We start from the raw sequence: 19,099 nt of genomic DNA, 5'->3' as shown, positions 1-19,099 counted from the left end.
AAAACAATAAAAACAAATTATAAGCTCATGCAAGTTTAAAAAAAAAAAGGGAAATTTTATGGATTTTAAAACACTACCTAGATTTTTTGATATACAGTATAAGATTTCTTAACAAGAAAAACAGAACATTTATAATATAGGTGTTACTCATGAGTTTGTTCTTTTATGTCTAAAATAAAACCTGTAGCTTCTTCTAATTGTAGACCTAACGATATAAAAAGATATGATAAATGAATGTCTGTTCCATTTGTATGCTGGATTAGATAATGCTTTTTATTGTAATTATAATTGAACATTATTTGTCTCACCTATAATATTAAGCAACACAAAACTATTCTGTTCATTCTTTTTATAGTCTTAGAAATACATGCTTAACCTTTTTGGATACATGAAAATAGAGTAAGATAGATGAATAGTACTGAAGGGAAGAATGAAATTTGGGAATTCTAAGTAATTGGTTTCAAGTCTATGTGGAAGAATTCCATGTTATTAGTTTCTTAGGTCTATGACTTCCTACAACAGAGCTAGCATATAGTACCATGTATAAGACTTCCAGCCACTGATTGCCTACTAGAAACTGTCATATTGTTTTCAAGAAGTTGTATGTGAATATTTTTTCTATGTAAATTCTAAGAAATGCACATTTTTATTCCATTTAGGTTTTGGTAATTTAATAATAAACTATTGTTTTTTTAAAAACAGATAATAAGTTCAGCAAGTCCATGTGCTGACTTTTTTTTTCGAAGTTTATCATCTGAATTGAAAAAAACACATCCCCAATCATCCATGTGTAGTTCTATGGCAACTGAAAAACAATCCTCTGATGATGCAGTGAGATTAATTAAAAAATGCAGTGAGGTGGATTTGAATATTGTTGTGTTATGGAAGGTATGTATTATTACTTTTCTTGAATAGGTATGTCTTTTTAAAAATATGCTTATTTTTGAAGTATTAGATATATGAGCTGAATAAGAAATATTGGTTTTTCTATATTTTTTATTCTGAAGAATTTTAATTTTAATTTTTGTTTTATTCTTTGGCATAATGCCCCTCAGTATGACTAGTTCGTTTTTTCCTAAGACCAGTTACTTATGTTGCTTCTTTTAGATGTGGGCGTTTTCTCCCCTTCCTCAGTATTTGTAGTCTTATCCAAATTCTTCAGATTTGACTAGCAATAGTCTATTATAATCAGTAACCACAGTTTGTTCAGTCATTCCCAAGTTACTAGACACCAGCTTTCCTTCCAGTTCTTTGTTACTAAACAAAAAAAACAAACAGAAGTAATAGAAAACTGCATATGTTTTTAGAAACAGGGTAGAAGACAAAAGCAAGGACATGTAATAGAGGTTGAATACAAAAGATTGTCATGATTCTATAGGTATACTTCTAGAAGTAGCCCTGGACATAATTTCTAAGAATTAGTAAAAAAGAAACTTTTTGAAGCTACTTTTGGGTAATAAGATGGGAACAACCAAGTAGACAGAAACTTGAACCAATATGATAGAATAAGAAGCAGCAATACAGCATGGCTTCCCCAATAACTGCTTCAACTGTGATTTATGATAGAATAAGAAGCAGCAATACAGCATGGCTTCCCCAATAACTGCTTCAGCTGTGATCTAAAAATTTAAAAACAATTAGTGATTGGGAAATAGAGAAATTACATAATGGGTCACTTTTCTAACCTAAGGTCACAAATATGATCTATAGGCAAGTGACCAAGGTAGAAAATGTGAAACCTAGGTAGCTTATGATTATGAGCACAGTACAACAGCTTCAGGACAAAGTTCATCTTGATTTTGATCTTAAGTCCCTGGCCCAGACTAATAACTAGCGATTTGCCAGGTGGCCTTGGATCACAAACTCAGCCTTTGAGCTCATAGCAGGATGTTCCAGCAAGTTTCTGGTAGAATGAATAAACAAAAAAAGAATAAGAGCTGTTATGATTCTAGATATATACTTAAGACAAAATCAGAAGAGGAAAATAATTCCAAAACGATGAAAAGCAAAGCCTCAAAGAAAAACCCAGTTTGCCTATAACATCAATTCAGATTCCTAAAGAAAGGATGTAAGAGGTAAAATAAATTTTAAAATGATATAGAATAAGAATGAAGAAAGAATTGAATAAGAAATGAGAGCTATAGCAGAGACTTGAAAAGGGTATAAATAACCTAGCACAAGAAGTACAAAACAAGTAAAAGACTCTGAAAATTAAATCACACAGAAGTTAATTATAACACAAGACAACAAGAAATATTAAAACAAAGGCCAAAGCTTGAAAAAAAAAAGAGGATAATTTTAAGTCTCTCATTGAAAACAACTGAATCCAGAAGATTGAGGAGAGATCCTTTAAGTCATTGGACTATATGGAAACCACATTCAAACAGTGAGCCATATTTCAAGAAAACTGCCCAGATTTCTTAGAACTGATGACAAAGTAGAAATAGAATCCACTGGTTAGTGCTTGAGCCTGAGGGGAAAGTAAAGGGGTGGGTTATGGAGGATAATTCAAAAAAGAAAATTCCCATCCACTTTATGGCCAAAATCCAGAGATTCTGGATCAAAGTATAACTATTGCAAGTTGGCGAGAACAAAAAGCTTATATTCTAAAAAACTACCAATCTACCAATATAATGCAAAGGTTAGTCAACAACAAACAGCAAGCTTACTAGATAATTACTAAGTGCTTAGTTGCCAGACACTGCTAATAAATACTGGGAATGAAAAAAAAGCAAGCTCATTCTGGCTCTTTTGGAGCTTATTCTAATGGAAAGTCCATCAAAGAAACTGAAAAGAGGTTGTGAGAGAGGAAGGTACCAAGTTAATGAACATGATGGAACAGTTTGGTTTGTAATCTGTTGAGAAATGGAGACATGACCGGCCTGTACAATCTAAGGGAAGGAAGGAAAGGTGATACTTATGTCCTAAGCATTGAGAACATCATGCCACCCCTCCCCAAATGCAAAAACTGAAACAGTTTCTGTTATGAAAGAGCTCATAGAATAATGACAGGGATAACATGATTGTAAACAATCATTTTCAAACAAAAATACATACTGGAAAAATGGGAAAAATCTCAGAGGGAAGGCACTAAAGTTAGGGAAGACTACAAAAGGCTTCTTGTAGAAAGTAAGATTTTAGCTGAAATTTGAAAGAAGCCAAGGGGCAGAGATGCGAGGGAAAGGATTTTAGATGTGGAGTATTCTCCTGAAGTCAGGAGATTCTGGAGGAGAATTAAGACTGGAAAGATAGAAAGACGATAAGTTATGAAGTACTTTAAAAGCCAAACAAAAGATTTTATATTTAATTCTAGTTGTAATAAGAAACTACAGGAGTCCTTTGAGGGGTAATATGATCATTCTTACACTTTAGAAAGATCAATTTAACAAATGAGTGAAGGATGTTCTGTAGTAGAGAGAGACTTGAATCAGTAAGACTAGTCAGCTTAGGACTTTGCAATTCTCCAAGCATAAAATGATGAATTCTCCTAGATTCCTGAGTGATGGTAGTATCAGAGGAGAGAAGGGGCTGTATATTAGAAATGATATAACGATAGAAGGAATAAGATATAGCACTTGAATGGATATAGAATGAAGTATGAAAGAGCAAAGAGGATAGTGGTGCCCTCAATGGTTAGAAATTTAGAAGAAGTAGGGCGTGGGAGGAAAGATATGATTTCAGTTTGAACATGTTAAAGTTTAAATGTCTGAGATATCAAGATAAGAGAGTTGGGATGAAAGATCAACAGAAAGCTGGACAAATAGATCTGAGTATCATTTATGTAAAGCTGACAGTTGAATCCATGGGAGCTGATGAGATCACTAATCAAAACAGCATAAAAAGGCAACAGAAGAGTGACTTGACAGAGTCTTGGGGAAAACCTGTGATTAATAGATTTAATCTGAATGAAGATACAGGATAAGAGACTGAGAGGAGGCAACCAGACATGTAGGAGCAGAATGAAGAGAAAGCGGAATATAATATAGAGAGAAATATACTCTTATAATTGCTCCATAAAGACTGTTTAAACTCAGCAGGAAGGCAGTAGAAGAAAGGCTTAGGGAATAAAATCATTACCAAATTGGAGGCTAAAGATAAAACTGATAAAAGTGTGTGTGTGTGTGTGTGTGTGTGTGTGTGTGTGTGTGTGTGTGTGTGTGTATATAGGTTTGCAAAATACATTACATTGTCTCACAACACTTCTGCATATGTTCCTTTGCAAATTTCATCAATGTTTTAATCTTTTAATTCCTAAGGAAGATAGAGTCAGTATTTCAAGTCTAAAAAATGTACATTTTGCTGATTTTCTGATGATTGATGAAATTAGGTATAACATCTCTTGTCACAAATTTAGGTAATCATTTTGTGTGTTATATCTTACAGGCCTATGTTGTGGAAGATAATAAACAGCTTATTTTGGAAGGCCAGCATCATGTTATTCTTCGAACTCTTGGAAGAGAGGCTTTCTCATTTTCTCAAAAGCAGGTAATAATTTTTGAAGCAAACTGACAACTGAAGTGACAACTTAAGAATTTCTGGTTGTTAGTTTCCACACTCTACTTTTCTTCTTTTTAAAAACACATAATTAGCATTCATTATCTTTGTCTTAAGTTCATACATAATGTAAAATGATTAAATGTCTGTTTTCGTGATATATGAGCATAATAAAATTAGGTATCTTACCAATAGGTTAAAAATGAAAGTTAACATTAGCCAAACTTGTGTTTTCCACACAGGTTCACTAATTAATGCTATTTCATCGTTACTTAATAATATTTAATTTTTTTGTTTGGCAACAAGCTAATTGAAAAAAATTTTTTTGGACAATAAAGTACACAAGGCCATTAGTTCTATTCTAGTGCTATTAGTTCACTGCTAAATACTCTTGTATCAACAAGAACAACAAAACCCAAGATAACATTTCTATTATGTTTCTCATAGACCCAGCTTACATTATTATTATTTTTTTCTTTAACATTTTAAACACATAAGGGCATATGAGATCAATTCAACCTTGGATATTAGAAGCCATGAGCTGAAAATGGAAAGATCTTGAGCCTCACAGAACTAAAGATAGTAGAATACCTGAACCAAAGGGGACTCAAATCCATTAAAAATCATAGATTCATTAAAGATTATGAGTCAAAATATGTTAGAATGGATTTATTGCCCCATCCAATGTTTTTGCTGTTACTTGACTACTGAATGTTACTCAAAGAAAATTTTGGACATAAGCTAAGTTTTTCCACTACAGATTTGTATTAATTGTTCTTGGCCTTAATGTGGCAAAGGCATTCTGTTTACTCTTCTTTGGTTGAGACTTGAACACATTAACTACAGTGATTTATTTCAGACTTTCTCTTCTTTTCTCAGCCCCTAGATATTCCTTCCTTCATCAATAAAAAAAAGCACTTATTAAGCACCTACTACATATTTACAAGCACTATATTAGACACTGGGGATATAAATATAGACAAAGAATAAAACAATACCTACTCTCATCGAATTATATATTCCCTTGGGAGAGACAAGTACATAAACAGAGGACAGACACAAAGGGTTAAATTCAACTAGTTAAGTTCAAGGATTAGGTAGGAAGAGTATTAGGATTGGAGATAGTCATGAAGGTAGGAGTTAATGCTTGGACTCCATCTTCAAGGAAAAGAAAAATCTTTTGAACCAGATGTGAGAAAGTTTTATATTCCAGTCATGAGGATACAGTCAGTGCAAAGTCATGGAGATACAGGAGTTTTATATGAAGAACAGAGAAATCAATGTTGTTGAATCTTAGAATACAGGGGAGTTATCTATACAATGAAAGCTAGGTCAGGGGCAGCTTATAAAGGGTTTCAAAAGCCAATTAGTGAATTATGTATTTTATCCTAGAAGCAATAGTGATCCTCTGGAATCGGTGGAATAGGGGATTGGCAAAATCTGATTTATACTGGCAATTGTGTGTAGGGTGCGTTTGTGGTAGGGAGATCATTGGAACTATACAGTAAGAGGTGATGAAGATTTAAGTGAACTTCATGGTTGTATAACTATAGAGAAGGACTCAGATATAAGACATATGAAAAGAGAAATGGCAGCGTTGGACAACTTACTGAATGTGTGAGGGTGAGGAGAATTTAGAAATATTACCAAGGTAGTTGTTGCTCACTCATTTCATTCATGTTCAGCTCTTTGTGATCCCATTTTCTTGGTAAAGATACTAGAGTGGTTTATTCTTTCCTTCTCCATTTCATTTTATATATGAGGAATAAGTAAGTGCCTGAGGCCATATTTGAACTTGGGAAGATGAGTTTTCTTGACTTCATTTCTGGTGCTTGATCTACTACACTGAAGAGCTGATCCATTACCAGGTTATGAACCTGCAAAATGAAGAAAAAAATAGTGGTAGTTTCTTTTACAGATATAGGGGAAGTTTAGAAGAGGGGTCAGTTTGATGAGAAAGATAATTCGTTCTCTTCTGGCCTCTGAGCCTGAGATGCTTCTGGAACATCCAGTTTGAAAACTTTAGTAAGTTTTTTGGTTTTATGGAGATGAAGCTTAGTATGTCTGAGTTTCATTTTTTCAAAATGCTTTCCCTTACCTGTGCCATCCCTTACTGAGATCACTTCCAATCCATTCTCCAGTTCTACCATTCTCACCTTCATAGACTCCTAGCAAAAAATATAGTCACTACATTAATTTCCTTATTCATTTTTCACTGCTCTGCCAATTGCAATCTGATCTGACTTCACCATGCTTTTCTATACTGTGTTGTTCAGATTGCTATGATCTGTTACTTTCCAAACTGATGGCCTTTCTCAGTCCTTGTCCTCTCTGTTATCTTTGCAGTTTTTGGTGCTACCTATCTTTCCCTTCTTCTTGAGGGCTGTGAGTTGGGATAGATGCTAAAATAAATAGAGGGCTAGACTTTGGAGGCAACAAGATCTTCATTTAAATCCTGCATCTGATATGTCATGTTGTATGACTGGGGCCAACTCACTTAACCGCTCTGACATTTGAAGTCTGTTATAATCTGGTTCTCATCTACCTTCCCAGACCTATTTTATATTACTTTTTCATTACTTCTAAATTCTAGACAAATTGTTACATTAAGTGTATCCAGACCAAACACTCCATCTCTCATTAATGGGTTTAGCAGCTGAGGTCCTACTTCCTACAAATCCCTCAAATCCGAAAAGTTTGTGCTGTCTCTTGAAACTGTATCTTCTTTTTATTTAATACATTTCTGTCCTCCAGTAGAATATCAGCTTGAGAGCAAGGATTATTTATTTCATTTTTTAAATGTTATTTCAAAACATTTGCTTTTTTTTTTTTTTTTTTTTTTTTTTTTTTTTTTTAATTAAGGTTTTATTTTGTTTTTTTTCCCCCCTAGGAACCACCAGAGATGGGACTCTTAAAATTTACTCGTCCAGAAAACACAATGGTTCCCACAAGACCTACAATAGAACAACTATCAAGTCTCATAAAAACTAGTCTTCAATATCCAGAGTCCTTTAACCATCCATTTCATCAAAAAAGGTCTGAAATATGTTCATTTTAGATAATAATCAGTAAACATTTGCAAATGCTTACTGTATACCATTGTCCTAAACTTTGGAGATACAAATAAGGAAAAAGAAAGACAGTTTCTACCCTCAATAATCTTTCAGTCTAGTGGGAAAAGATATTATACAAAAGGGAGCTGGAAGGTGAAAAGGGTTGGGGTAGTAGAGTTAAAACCAAGTTGAGCAGATGGTGGAAAATTAAATTAGTTGGAAAATCTGAGCTTCAATAAAGGGAGACTTCAGGCGGAGTTTATTACTCTTTTCTCCAATTTGAGGGGAAGAAGTTTCTGTGGGTTCTGAGGAGATGTGGAGTATCAAAGCTGAATCAGTCTCCATAATGAATAGATTTCAGATAATGATATTATCCTGGGGGAGGCATGATTTTTGTGGAGCCCAAACCAAGCACAATTTCTGATGGAGAAACATTAAGAATAAATAAAAGCAAATTTAGATTTTTAGTTTTTTGTATGCAGCTTATGTCTAAAAGAACAACAGACTCCAGATATCAAGGGTAAAAACAAATCAAATCCATATCTGAAGGTCTCAAATGTGATTTACAAGGAAGGTACATGATATAAAGACATTCATTGCCATTCTTATCTTTGTTATTCCCTATAAAAACTAATTATAAAATCATTAGTGCATCAGAACTTTGTTATTTGTAAACAAATTTTTTTTTTTTTTTTTGTTTTTGTTTTTGTTTGTTTGTTTTTGTTTTTGTTTTTTTCCTTCACATTAAAAAGGTTTGTCTATACAGACTTCATTTTGCTTACTTATAATTTTAAAGTAGTTAAACATTTTAAGTAACTAAAAATTGTTTTGAAGCTTTATGCTCAATGAAATAATCCTTTAAAAGAATCTCAGGATGGGTGTTTATAATACTAAGTAAATGTGTTTTGTTTTGTTTTTTATAAGATTAAGAAAATGTTTATAATTGAGGTGATAAGACTCCTTAAAAACATAGAAATATAATGTATTTAGTGGAATTTCAAACTTGATAGGACAGGTTTACATAAATGATGAAAAATGATCATCATTTTTATTTAATTTATTTAACAAACCCCTATTGAACAACTGTTCTTTTCAGCGAAGCAACTTCAGGTCATCTTGCCTAACCTAAAGGTAATCTCATTCAATCATCTGAAAATTTTCTTAGCTTCAGGCTTCTGGAAGGCTTAATTTAACTTTGAATCATCAGATAAGCTTTTTTTTTTTGGCTATTGCTACTCACTATAAAGGGATTCATTAGTGAAAGGAAAATACTCCTGTAGTAGTGAGTGGGAAGAATCTTTCCATTTAAGACAGTTGTATCAATTCTCTGAAATGAACATAACTAACAAAAAATCTGTATTCACATATTCTCTTCTTGCTTAGGTTGTCAATAATCGAACATTTCATTTGGACCCTTCTTACCCTTTCTTTCCCTCATTCTCCAATAACATTTAATTAGCCCCAAACCATTTCTACCTAGCAAGAGTTCAGTAAATATATATATTGAACTGAATTAACAAAGAGAACAGAAGTACTTGTGCAGGCCTATAGGATTTTTCTTCTATTAAGCTTTTTGGATAATTATTCTTTACCTTTGTTTTGTTTGGGATGGGGAGGGATTGGAAGTAGAGAATAACAGGAAATATCTTGGAAGTTCTTACATTTTTATTTTAAGGTCAGCAATTTATTAAATAAACACATTCATTTATTTTTTTATAAAGCTTTCTTATTTTCAAAACACATGCATAGTCTTCAACATCCACCCTTGTTGCAAAATCTTGTGTTCCAGTTTTTTTTTCTCCTTCTCTACTCCCCCTTTCCCCAGACATTAAACAATCCAATATATGTTAAACATGTGCAATTCTTCTATACATATTTCCACAATTATCACACTGCACAAGAAAAATCAGATCAAAAAGGGGGAGAAAATCACATTCAATTATTTAAATGTGCTAATATATGTATTGTTTTCATCAGTAATTTCTTGTTGAAAAGGCTTGTTTTGAGTGACTTTATACTTGGTTCATTATTTGAACATAGAATATTTTAAAATGTCTATGTGGTAGAGATTTTAAAATACAAGTTATGGGTTATTTTAAATTATTATTAAATACTTCCTCTGTTTCTAAAACAAAAATGTTCAATCCTTTTTCTTCTCTCATAGCCTTTGTTTAGTACCAGTCACCCTTTTACTTTCCAATTGTTCTCAAACGGATGTAGATGTAATAATTGATCTGCGACATAAAGCAACAAGGTAAAGGTTTTCAATAGCAAATTTCCTTAATAATTTAATATATAATTGAAGGTCATTATTTTGAGAAACCTCTTTTATAGAAGGTATCCCAAAAATCTTAAAAAGTTTTAAATTAAAATTGAGGAGGGATGGACAGAACCTTTCTATTTCATACTCTCTTACAAGAAGTACATTGTGCATCTTACTTTGGTTTAAATAGTGTAATAAGATGAAAAATTCTGGACCTACTAGTTAGGTTTGAATTCTAATCCGATTACTTAGGAGAGTACTTATAAAGTCTCTCTGGCTCAACAAATTTATAAGATGTTATATTTAATACTATCCAAAATTTTCTGTTCAATGGGGATAACAATATACTATCTACCTTAATAAATTGTGAGTAATGTTGTGAAGGGTGCTTTAAAGCACTGTATAAATGTGAACTTCTTAATGAGATTTCTTCATCTTTCATTGTTACAGAGGAATAAATGAATTGTCCTCAGAATAGAAGAGGTGAATTTTAATGAAAAAATATCAAAATAATACATTTTTTGTTAAAAATTATATCTTAAAAATTAAGATGTCATTCACTTAACTATGGGTGTTTTCATAAGCTTACTTTGCCATCACTTGCTAAGCTTAAAAATGAAAAATTAGGAAACGAAAGATTTAGGATCAATTGTTGAAACTTGTTAATCTTTTAAAAACATAAAACAAATGAAGTTGTCACCTGTTCTTGTTTTCTTTTTTCAGCCCAGAAGCACTGGAAGTCCATGGTTCATTCACATGGCTTGGGCAGACACAATACAAACTACAGCTTAAGAGCCAGGAAATCTATAATTTGCAGCTCAAAGCTTGCTTTGTTCATGCAGGTGTCTATAATCTTGGAACTCCTAGGGTATTTGCCAAGTTATCGGACCAAGTGACATTGTTTGAAACAAGTCAGCAGAGCTCTATGCCAGCATTGATTATCATTAGTAATGTGTGACCACTTACAAATTTGTACTGGAAACCAAAAGAATAAGTTTTATCTTACTTTGCTGAATGACTTTTACAGCAGTTTGGGGGACATCCACCATATTACAAGAGATGGTGTAGGATCCCAATAGCAACTATTCAAACCTCTTGTCAGCGTATGTTTATCGATGCAAAGCACGTTGGACTGAGAATGCATAGATTCTTTTTGTATTTTTTCAACTCTGGTAATAATTTAAATATTCAAAATACAGATTTTGAACATATCCATGCACCTTAGGCCCTGTCTTTAAAAATTAATGATTGTTGTAACAGCTTACAGGATGGTGCATATTAGTGGCCGTATTAGGAGATAACTTGAGAAAAATGGCCTTTGTTGGCTATGCTATTCTTAAGCCATTAGTCTCTATAAATTCCAGCTTTACTGTGAAGTTTACTATAGAGTGTTAAATACAAATTCTACTGTTCTCACTTTTCACAGTTCTCAAAAATCAGTTTTGGCCCTATGTTATAAAAGTCTTCATGTCTAAGTATTCAGTGGAGCTTTTCACTTATACATAACTTTGTACAAATTAAGTTTCATCTGATGCTTTGAATATAATTTAGAACCAATTTGACCTTTTATTTTTTCATTCATCTCAGTACAGAATGCACTATTTCACAACCATGAGATTTTTGTCATTTAAATTGTCATTCACTTTATTATGTAATTTAACAACTGGGTTGATCTGTTAAAAATATAAATCTACTCAAGTTAATTAAAAGTAAGCTTTTCAAAAAATATATTATATTTATAACAAATGTACTGTAAATAGAATAAAGCGTACATCATATTCACTGTATAGGCTCTATTGAATTATTTTATTGTATTTATAGAACAAATCATTGTGTGTGCTACATTTATAGAAATGATATATGTATAAACCAGTCATTTTAGTATTATCTTGTAAATAGTCAATTTTAGTGTAAGAGCAAGCACTATTCAATTACCCATTCCAAAATAGACTAGATGTTAGACTTCAGGAAGAAATAAATTCGTGAGGGTAATTTCCAAGTTGAGTATTTATAATTTTTAAGCCTAAATTTTTATTAAGAGAAGTTCTTCTTAGGATAGGAAAAAAACAATGTGTGCCTTAGTAGTAATAATAATAATGATAATACTTTCTAACAAACATGATTGAATTCACACATCCAAATAAATGTTGTTTCCCTTGAAATAATTCATTTTGAGAAACTTATTTCATCAATTCTGAACTTGCCTAAGATAAGGGCAGAGATTTTTAAAATTTCCTCTTTTGGAGTTATCTGTAGTGCATTCTTTTATATATTTGCAATGGTGGCAAATGTATCTTTTTTTATGGTGGATTTCATTGTTTTTTTGGGGAAAAAGCAAAAAGCATAAAGTATTAAACCTAGTAAATGAAGTAAATTATTAATATTTTTTGGTACAAAGAAAATGAAATTTGTAATGTGAGATGATACTCTTATATCACTCATATACTGGTTCAAAAGGTACAAAAGAGGATTGTAAAAGTGTTCTGAGCAGTTACATCAGCATAATTGTATAGCTTGTCAAAACAACTATTTTGAAGAACAGGACACATTTGGGTGGTAGCGCTACCGTTGTTGTTGCACTCTAAGCTTTATTAAATGTTTTGAACAAATTTGATCCTGTCATCATTGAAGTCATTAGTTAAAAATATGCTCATTTAAGAGGATGAGGAAAATGTATAATCTAGAGCAGGACTTCTTAAACTTTTTCTACTCATGACCTCTTTTCACCCTCTTTTTTACATGGCATCAGGCATATAGGTGTATAAAGTAGGTATACAAATCAAACATTTACTGGTAATAAAACATAATTTCATGACCTCCACATTCAATTACAAGACCCCACATGGGGTTACGAATTACAGTTTAAGAAGCTGAGATCTAGAGAAACCAAGAATGTTGGTTGTCCAAGATGACTTTGTTGGTAACTGTCGAACATAGAACTTTCACCTAGATTCTCCAACTCTTTTATGTGAGTCTGGATATCGAAAGAATGGTAGGAATGTAAGGACTATCTTGGTGATATAATATTTGTCTTGTTAGTTTGTCATAGGTAGAAATAATAGTCAATATTTCTTTGTCAGGCCACTTATACTATAAAAAACCCTTTTATTTTTAAAGAATCTCAAACTCTCCTAATATTAAAACATCCCCTCAAAAATTTTGTTGAGTTAATCATTATGTGTGTCACAGATAATGGAGATGGATAAAACAGGCCCTAAATTTAATGAGAAAAAAATAGATTGACTTGCATTTAGTAATCCTAGAGTGCTTGCTGACCTAAACTAATGATGCCAAACTTTAAAACATCTTTCATACTAGAAGTACAAGGCACAATTTATAAGTTTATTCTAAAATAAAAATTTTCACTTGTTTTCTATTTTCTTTGTCATTTTTTTTAATGCACTGCATCATGTAAGTCAGCCTGGTCCTTTGAAGTATTGTCTAAATTCCAGTTCTTCTAGTGTTAATACCAGTGTTATCCAAAATTTAATCATCTTCTATGTGCCAGATACTATGCTAGGAACAAGGACTACAAAGAATGGCAAAAAATAGTCCCAGCTTTCTAGCAGCTCACAGTCTAGTGAGGGAGGTGAAAATTCTGTGTACTATGTACAAATGAGAATTCACACACATATGTATGTATATATTTTTGAAAAAATACACATTCACACATATTTGTATGTTTATATAAATATGCACAAATGAAAAAATGGGAGATAATCTCAGAAGGAAAGCACTAAGATTAAACAGGCCACCAGGAGAAAGAAATGAGGTAAAATCCCAGTCATGGGGAACAATACCAGGATAGGGAGACACTTAAAACTCCCTAGCAGTGTGGCCCTAGGCAAGTCACTTAACCCCCACTTGCCTCAGCAAAAACAAAACAAAATAAGACAAACAAACAAAAAAAGCCCCAAGAATTATTAGCTGGCAACTGGGATTATCATGCTAAATCAACCCAGGATGGAATTCTACAAGTCAAATTAGCAAAGTGATAGCTGACATTTATATAGTGCATTAAGGTTTACATTATCTCATTTGATCCTTAATACAAGATATTATTTATTATTCCCATTTTACAGATAGGAAAAAGAGGCTTAGGTTAAATAATCTACCAAGAGTCATACAGCTATTATAAATTATAAGAATTATGTAAAAATTACTATATAATGATAGTTATTTTTATAGAAGAATTATGTTTAAATTAATTTTTTTTTCCAATTCCAAATCCAACTATCCATTCCCTCTCAAGGTAAAACAAAATTAGTACAGAACTAATACAGGGTTAATTTAGGAGACATTTTTTGGTAAGCCTGCTTCTGGAAGTCTGTGATGATGTAGAATAGAGAAGCCCAGTTCAGGCATTTGGTAACTTTTTTTCCCCACAACTATTTAGTAAAGACAAAGGATTTTGGCTTGGAAATGGTGTCTCAGCTGCTAATATGAATGGCCATTGCCTTATGTACCAAAGGTTGACTCCTAGGACTATAGTTATAATAAACTCCCAGCATAGATTTCTATCACTGGACCTTTTAGTTTTCTGTGGGCCTTCCAATCTTACCAAGTTGTTGTTCTTCTGTTCTGTTCTGACTCTTTATGACCCCATTTGGGATTTTCTTGGTGAGTTACTGGAATGGTTTGCCTTTTCTATCTCCAGCTCATTTTACAGATGAGGAAATTGAGGCAACTGACTTGCCCAGTGCCACACAGCTAGTGTCTGAGGCCAGATTTGAGTTCAGGAAAATGAATCAGCTTGACATCCTACTTTGGCCAGCCAGTTGGTACCCTTTGGAATGCACACACTCTGTTCTACCTCATCAGCTGACCCAAAGTATTTTTTTTTTCCTTCCAGGACAAAACCAAAATCCGTTATCAAATGCCTGAAGTGGAGAGCCAGGACCCATTATATTTGTTTCCAAATCATCATTCATCTCCAGATAAAGCTTGACTCTGTCCAGTCCTCCCTATAGTTTAAGTTTGACATTGGGACAAAGAAAGGACAATTATAATCCATTCAACAGTTAACAAAAGCAGGTTTATTTAATTATATCAGGAGCATGATATTTAACAAGGAGAGGCTTTGATTTTTGCCTGATCAGACTGATCCAGCAGCCAACCTTCTTAGAGCCTACCCTCCCCTAACTTGTGGCTGCTTTATATTCAGGTAGTCATAAAGTGACAAGACTAAGCCTTTAGTCCTGAGCTAACCTAGCATCTGGGAATGTCTCCTTTTGAGGAAGAAAAAACAAGTCTGCATGAAGTGGGGGTAAAGATATTCCTACTATTCACATTCCCTTCTCTATAGATAAAGGCTTTATCACCAGTCCTGGCTTACAGACATGTTCCACAAACACCATCCAATACCTGGTGATACAAATCACTAGATTCAGAATCAGGGGGTGGAGTTGAGTTGTAACTTGAAAACTCATTGTGTCACTTCTTTAGATAAGTTTTTTCTTCTCTGGTCTCACTTTTCTTATGTGAAAAACTAGGCATTTGGGGGTTAGAATAGATGGTCTTTAGTAGCTCTAACAATTTTTGATTTATGTTTAGTTTTGTACTAAGGGAGAAAATAAATTGATTTCTTATTCTTAGGTTTGTACTTTCCTATTTGGAATTAAATTAACTATGTAGGAAGACTTGATTCACACCAAGTGCATTGATTATTACATTATGTACTTAAAATTTGGTCTGGGGATGAGGAAATAGGGATGTCTCTCAGTGATTTCTCATGGCCTAGTTTCAGTGAGCATATTTGTTTGTTTGTTTGTTTGTTTTGTTTGTTTTTTCCTTGAGGCTGGGGTTAAGTGACTTGCCCAGGGTCACACAGCTAGGAAGAGTTAAGTGTCTGAGACCAAATTTGAACTTGAGTCCTCCTGAATTCAAGGCTGGTGCTCTATCCACTGCGCCACCTAGCTGCCCCACAGTGAGCATATTTGTAAAGCAAGGCATCCTGAGAGAAGCAGCCTGTGCCAACCAAATAGAACCACCACCACTACCATCTTGACCACCATATTCCCTCAGACCGTGCTGGAAACAGCCCAGGATCCTGAACCCAAAAGCCTGGGAAGAGCAATACTTCCGGCCTGGTACCCTTAGCCATCATTTTGGGAGGAAACTCCTATGGATTTGCAGCTTGCAGGTACTATAGCTAGTGAAGACTCAAAAGGGAGAGTTCTTGTCATCAAAGTCCCTAGCATTGACAACTGGTTTAATATAAAAAAAGTAATGTGATTTGATCTGTGGAAATGGCATTAAGAAAGAGGCTACCATTCCCTTTTCTGTTGCACCCTAAGAAAACTTTCTATCTGACGTGGAACTGAAACTTTCCATATTTGTTGTTCCCTCATAAGAATGTGATTTTCTTGAAAGTAGAGTCTGTCTTTTCTATTTGTATTTTCAGTGTTTAGCCAAGTGCTTTGCACAATGTGAGTGCTTAATAGATGCTTCATTCATTCATATTTTGGAAAATCTACACTGTTATTCCCTGAGAAAGATTGGAGTAACCCAAGAACTAATTCAGGAAGAATGATTAGTGTTACTGGTATAGGTAAGGGAAGAGAGAAAACATGGCTTAAAATATGTCCTCTTGGCAACTTTGCTTGACTATGTATATGTAGTTCAAGTGTAGGCATCCCTGTCTAAATTCTATATAATGTAAATTTTCCAGAACATGGATGAGAGAGAGCCATACTTTATTTCTGGCTCACTCTTCTCTATTAAATAACCTAATAAGTTTCTTTTAAGAACTACTTCAGATTTTGGGGGTCTGTCCTCAAGAACAACAATATAAATATTGTTATTTATCTACCAACAAAGAAATCCCAAGGTCTGGTAATACACACAGTTTCCTGTTCTGAAATTAATTCTTCTCAGTTACTCAGTACAACAGTAGTAACTACTACTGTTGTAGTTACTTAATTTATTCCACTATTTATCTGATGTTCTAATTATAAATGAATCAGTCATAAAACATAACAAGGTATAGAGCTGGAAGAGGACTTAGTCCAACCCCCTTATTGTATACATTTTTGATCATGGCAAATCATTTAACATTTCAGATGCTCAGTTTCCTCATCTGAAAATAGGAATAATAATACTTACATTACCTTTTTGGTAGGGTTGTAGGGAGACAAGTGTTTCCCAAACTTTACAGTGGGGTGTGTGTGTGTGTGTGTGGGTGTGTGTGTGTGTGTGTGTGTGTGTGATCAGAGAGCTCACTGATCACAGGGTAAAACTTGGTGGAGCCCTTCACTCCTACACTAGTACCCCGTTTAGCTCGTGATGAATAAGCAAGTAAGGAAAGCAAGATTTTGAGGATCCTGATATAATGTGTGAACAGATTGAGCTCCTTAGCCATGAAGACAACAATTTTTTTTCTGCCTTTATTTTTAAAGTAAATGTTATTGATATCTTTTGCTTTCATTTCACCTTCAAATATTTCCAAGTTACTCTTCCCCTTCCCAGAGACCCATTCTTTAAAACAAGTTCAGTGAAACTGACCAACAGTGGGGGAAAGAAATGTGACATTATATGCAATATAACACACATATGGTCCTCCACTTCTGCAATGTGAGTGAGATAGACAGGTGAAGCTTTCTCAAGAAGTCTATGACACGAGGCAGCTAGATGGCGCAGTGGATAAAGCACCAGTCCCGAAGTCAGAAGAACCTGAGTTCAAATGTGACCTCGGACACTTAATTAAGGCTTCCTTAACTGTGTGACCCTAGACAAGTCACTTAACCCCAATTGCCTCAACAACAAAAAAAGTCTATGACACTAGGCTTAAATCACATGATCCCTATTCCCAGAGGTCTTTAGATCCAGAAGATCAGGTCTTGGGCCAAAATTGCAGAAGTCACATAGTCTCTAGGCCTGACCCTAGGTGAGCTACAGGAAGTGACAGGAAGAGGTGACCCACAGGAAGCATTGGTTGATGATGGTTACTTCCTTTTAGTCTATCCAGTGAAAAAGCTTGGGTCTTTTTCTATTTAACTGGATGTTCTGCTTCAAGTTTGTCAGTTCAACGATCACATATTGGGAGCTGAGATGCCTCCCAGGTGTGCTTGGGCTCTCCCTGCAGGGACTAAATAAAGTCTTTCTCTTTGTATCTGAAGATGTCTCTGATTAACTAATTTGGGAAAAGGGGTCTAGCATCTGTCCCACAAAGGGTTAAAGGAGTAAATGAAAAGCAGCAGTTAACCTGTACCTGAAAAAGAGATTAGCATGGATCTTAGAAAACTGAAAGCTAATATTTTACCTTAATAATACTGTGAAGACATATTTGTCTGCTGAATATGGCTCTAATTAATGCCGTTTCTCTCTTCTTTTTGCATTGTCAGCTGAGTTTGGCTGTGTGTTTTGCTTTTCAATGTTCTGCAACTCAATTATTTCTTTCTTCTTGAGCCCAGTTTCCCAAATGCTACTGTCAAAGATTTTGCAGTTCTTCCTTAAGTCACCCTTGGGATGTCCCAGAGTGCTGTGAACTTGAAATTACAGGTTAAATTCCAAGAAAGGCAGAATGATTGAGTAGGAAACAATTGGGCTTAGAATCAGGAAATCCTGGGTTCAAATCCTACCTCAAGTGTTTATTAACTATGTACCTATAGATCAAGCCACTTATCCTCTTTGAGTCTCACTTCCCCTGTCTGGGGATTAATAATTATTATTTAATAGGATTGTAGAATAATAATTAATAAAATTGTTGAAAGATTAAAATGAGGTAAGGGATATAAAGTACTTTGTAAGCTTTAAATATTATATAATTTAAAATAATTATTGTTATCATTATATTATATATATTATATATTGTTATATAATATGCATATATATAATATTATTATTATTGTTATCATTATTATTCTCCTTGAGGCTTGCCTGAAGTCATTTCTACAAGATGATCCAGCTGTAGGATGTCAGACTATGGGAGGCAGGCCTTCTGTTGCTTTATGAGACATTCAGAGAAGCAGTTGAATGTTCTTAAGAATTTTCTCAAATGCTTTAACAAGCACTTTAGGATAGTCTCCATGTGAAGGAATATCACTGGAGACTAATCTGAAAATAAAAGGAAAGAGTGGCTTACAGGTAATCTCTAAGTGCTGTTACACAAGGCTTAAATGAATTCTAAAAGGAAGACACAAGATTCTGCAAGACCTTAGGCATCATGAACAGAAGGCTGGAGCAAACATTAATTTCATGGTGTTAGATTTAAGATTGTGTGATGATGATTAAATCACTTTCAGGTGAGTTCGATGATTCTGTGCTTTATTTGTATAATCTCAAATGACTT

The 19,099-nt window shown here is 33.8% G+C and overlaps 1 protein-coding gene across 4 annotated transcripts in view; it reads left to right on the top strand.

The window, feature by feature from the left end:
* Positions 1-11,597, top strand: part of TRAPPC8 (trafficking protein particle complex subunit 8) — a 129,026-nt gene extending 117,429 nt beyond the window's left edge. For all 4 annotated transcript variants that reach the window (XM_074277233.1, XM_074277225.1, XM_074277218.1 and 1 more), the window contains 5 exons: positions 703-888; positions 4,384-4,485; positions 7,385-7,530; positions 9,712-9,801; positions 10,534-11,597. In XM_074277233.1, coding sequence (XP_074133334.1) covers positions 703-888; positions 4,384-4,485; positions 7,385-7,530; positions 9,712-9,801; positions 10,534-10,768 — 759 coding nt within the window. In that variant the 3' untranslated portion in view covers positions 10,769-11,597. The remainder of the gene's footprint in view (positions 1-702; positions 889-4,383; positions 4,486-7,384; positions 7,531-9,711; positions 9,802-10,533) is intronic.
* Positions 11,598-19,099: the final 7,502 nt, after the last annotated feature.

Source organism: Sminthopsis crassicaudata, chromosome 1 (genome assembly GCF_048593235.1).
Source record: "Sminthopsis crassicaudata isolate SCR6 chromosome 1, ASM4859323v1, whole genome shotgun sequence".
Classification (NCBI taxonomy): domain Eukaryota; kingdom Metazoa; phylum Chordata; class Mammalia; order Dasyuromorphia; family Dasyuridae; genus Sminthopsis; species Sminthopsis crassicaudata.
The sequence above is the reverse complement of the archived record's forward strand: the minus strand, read 5'-3'. Positions and strand labels throughout refer to the sequence as shown.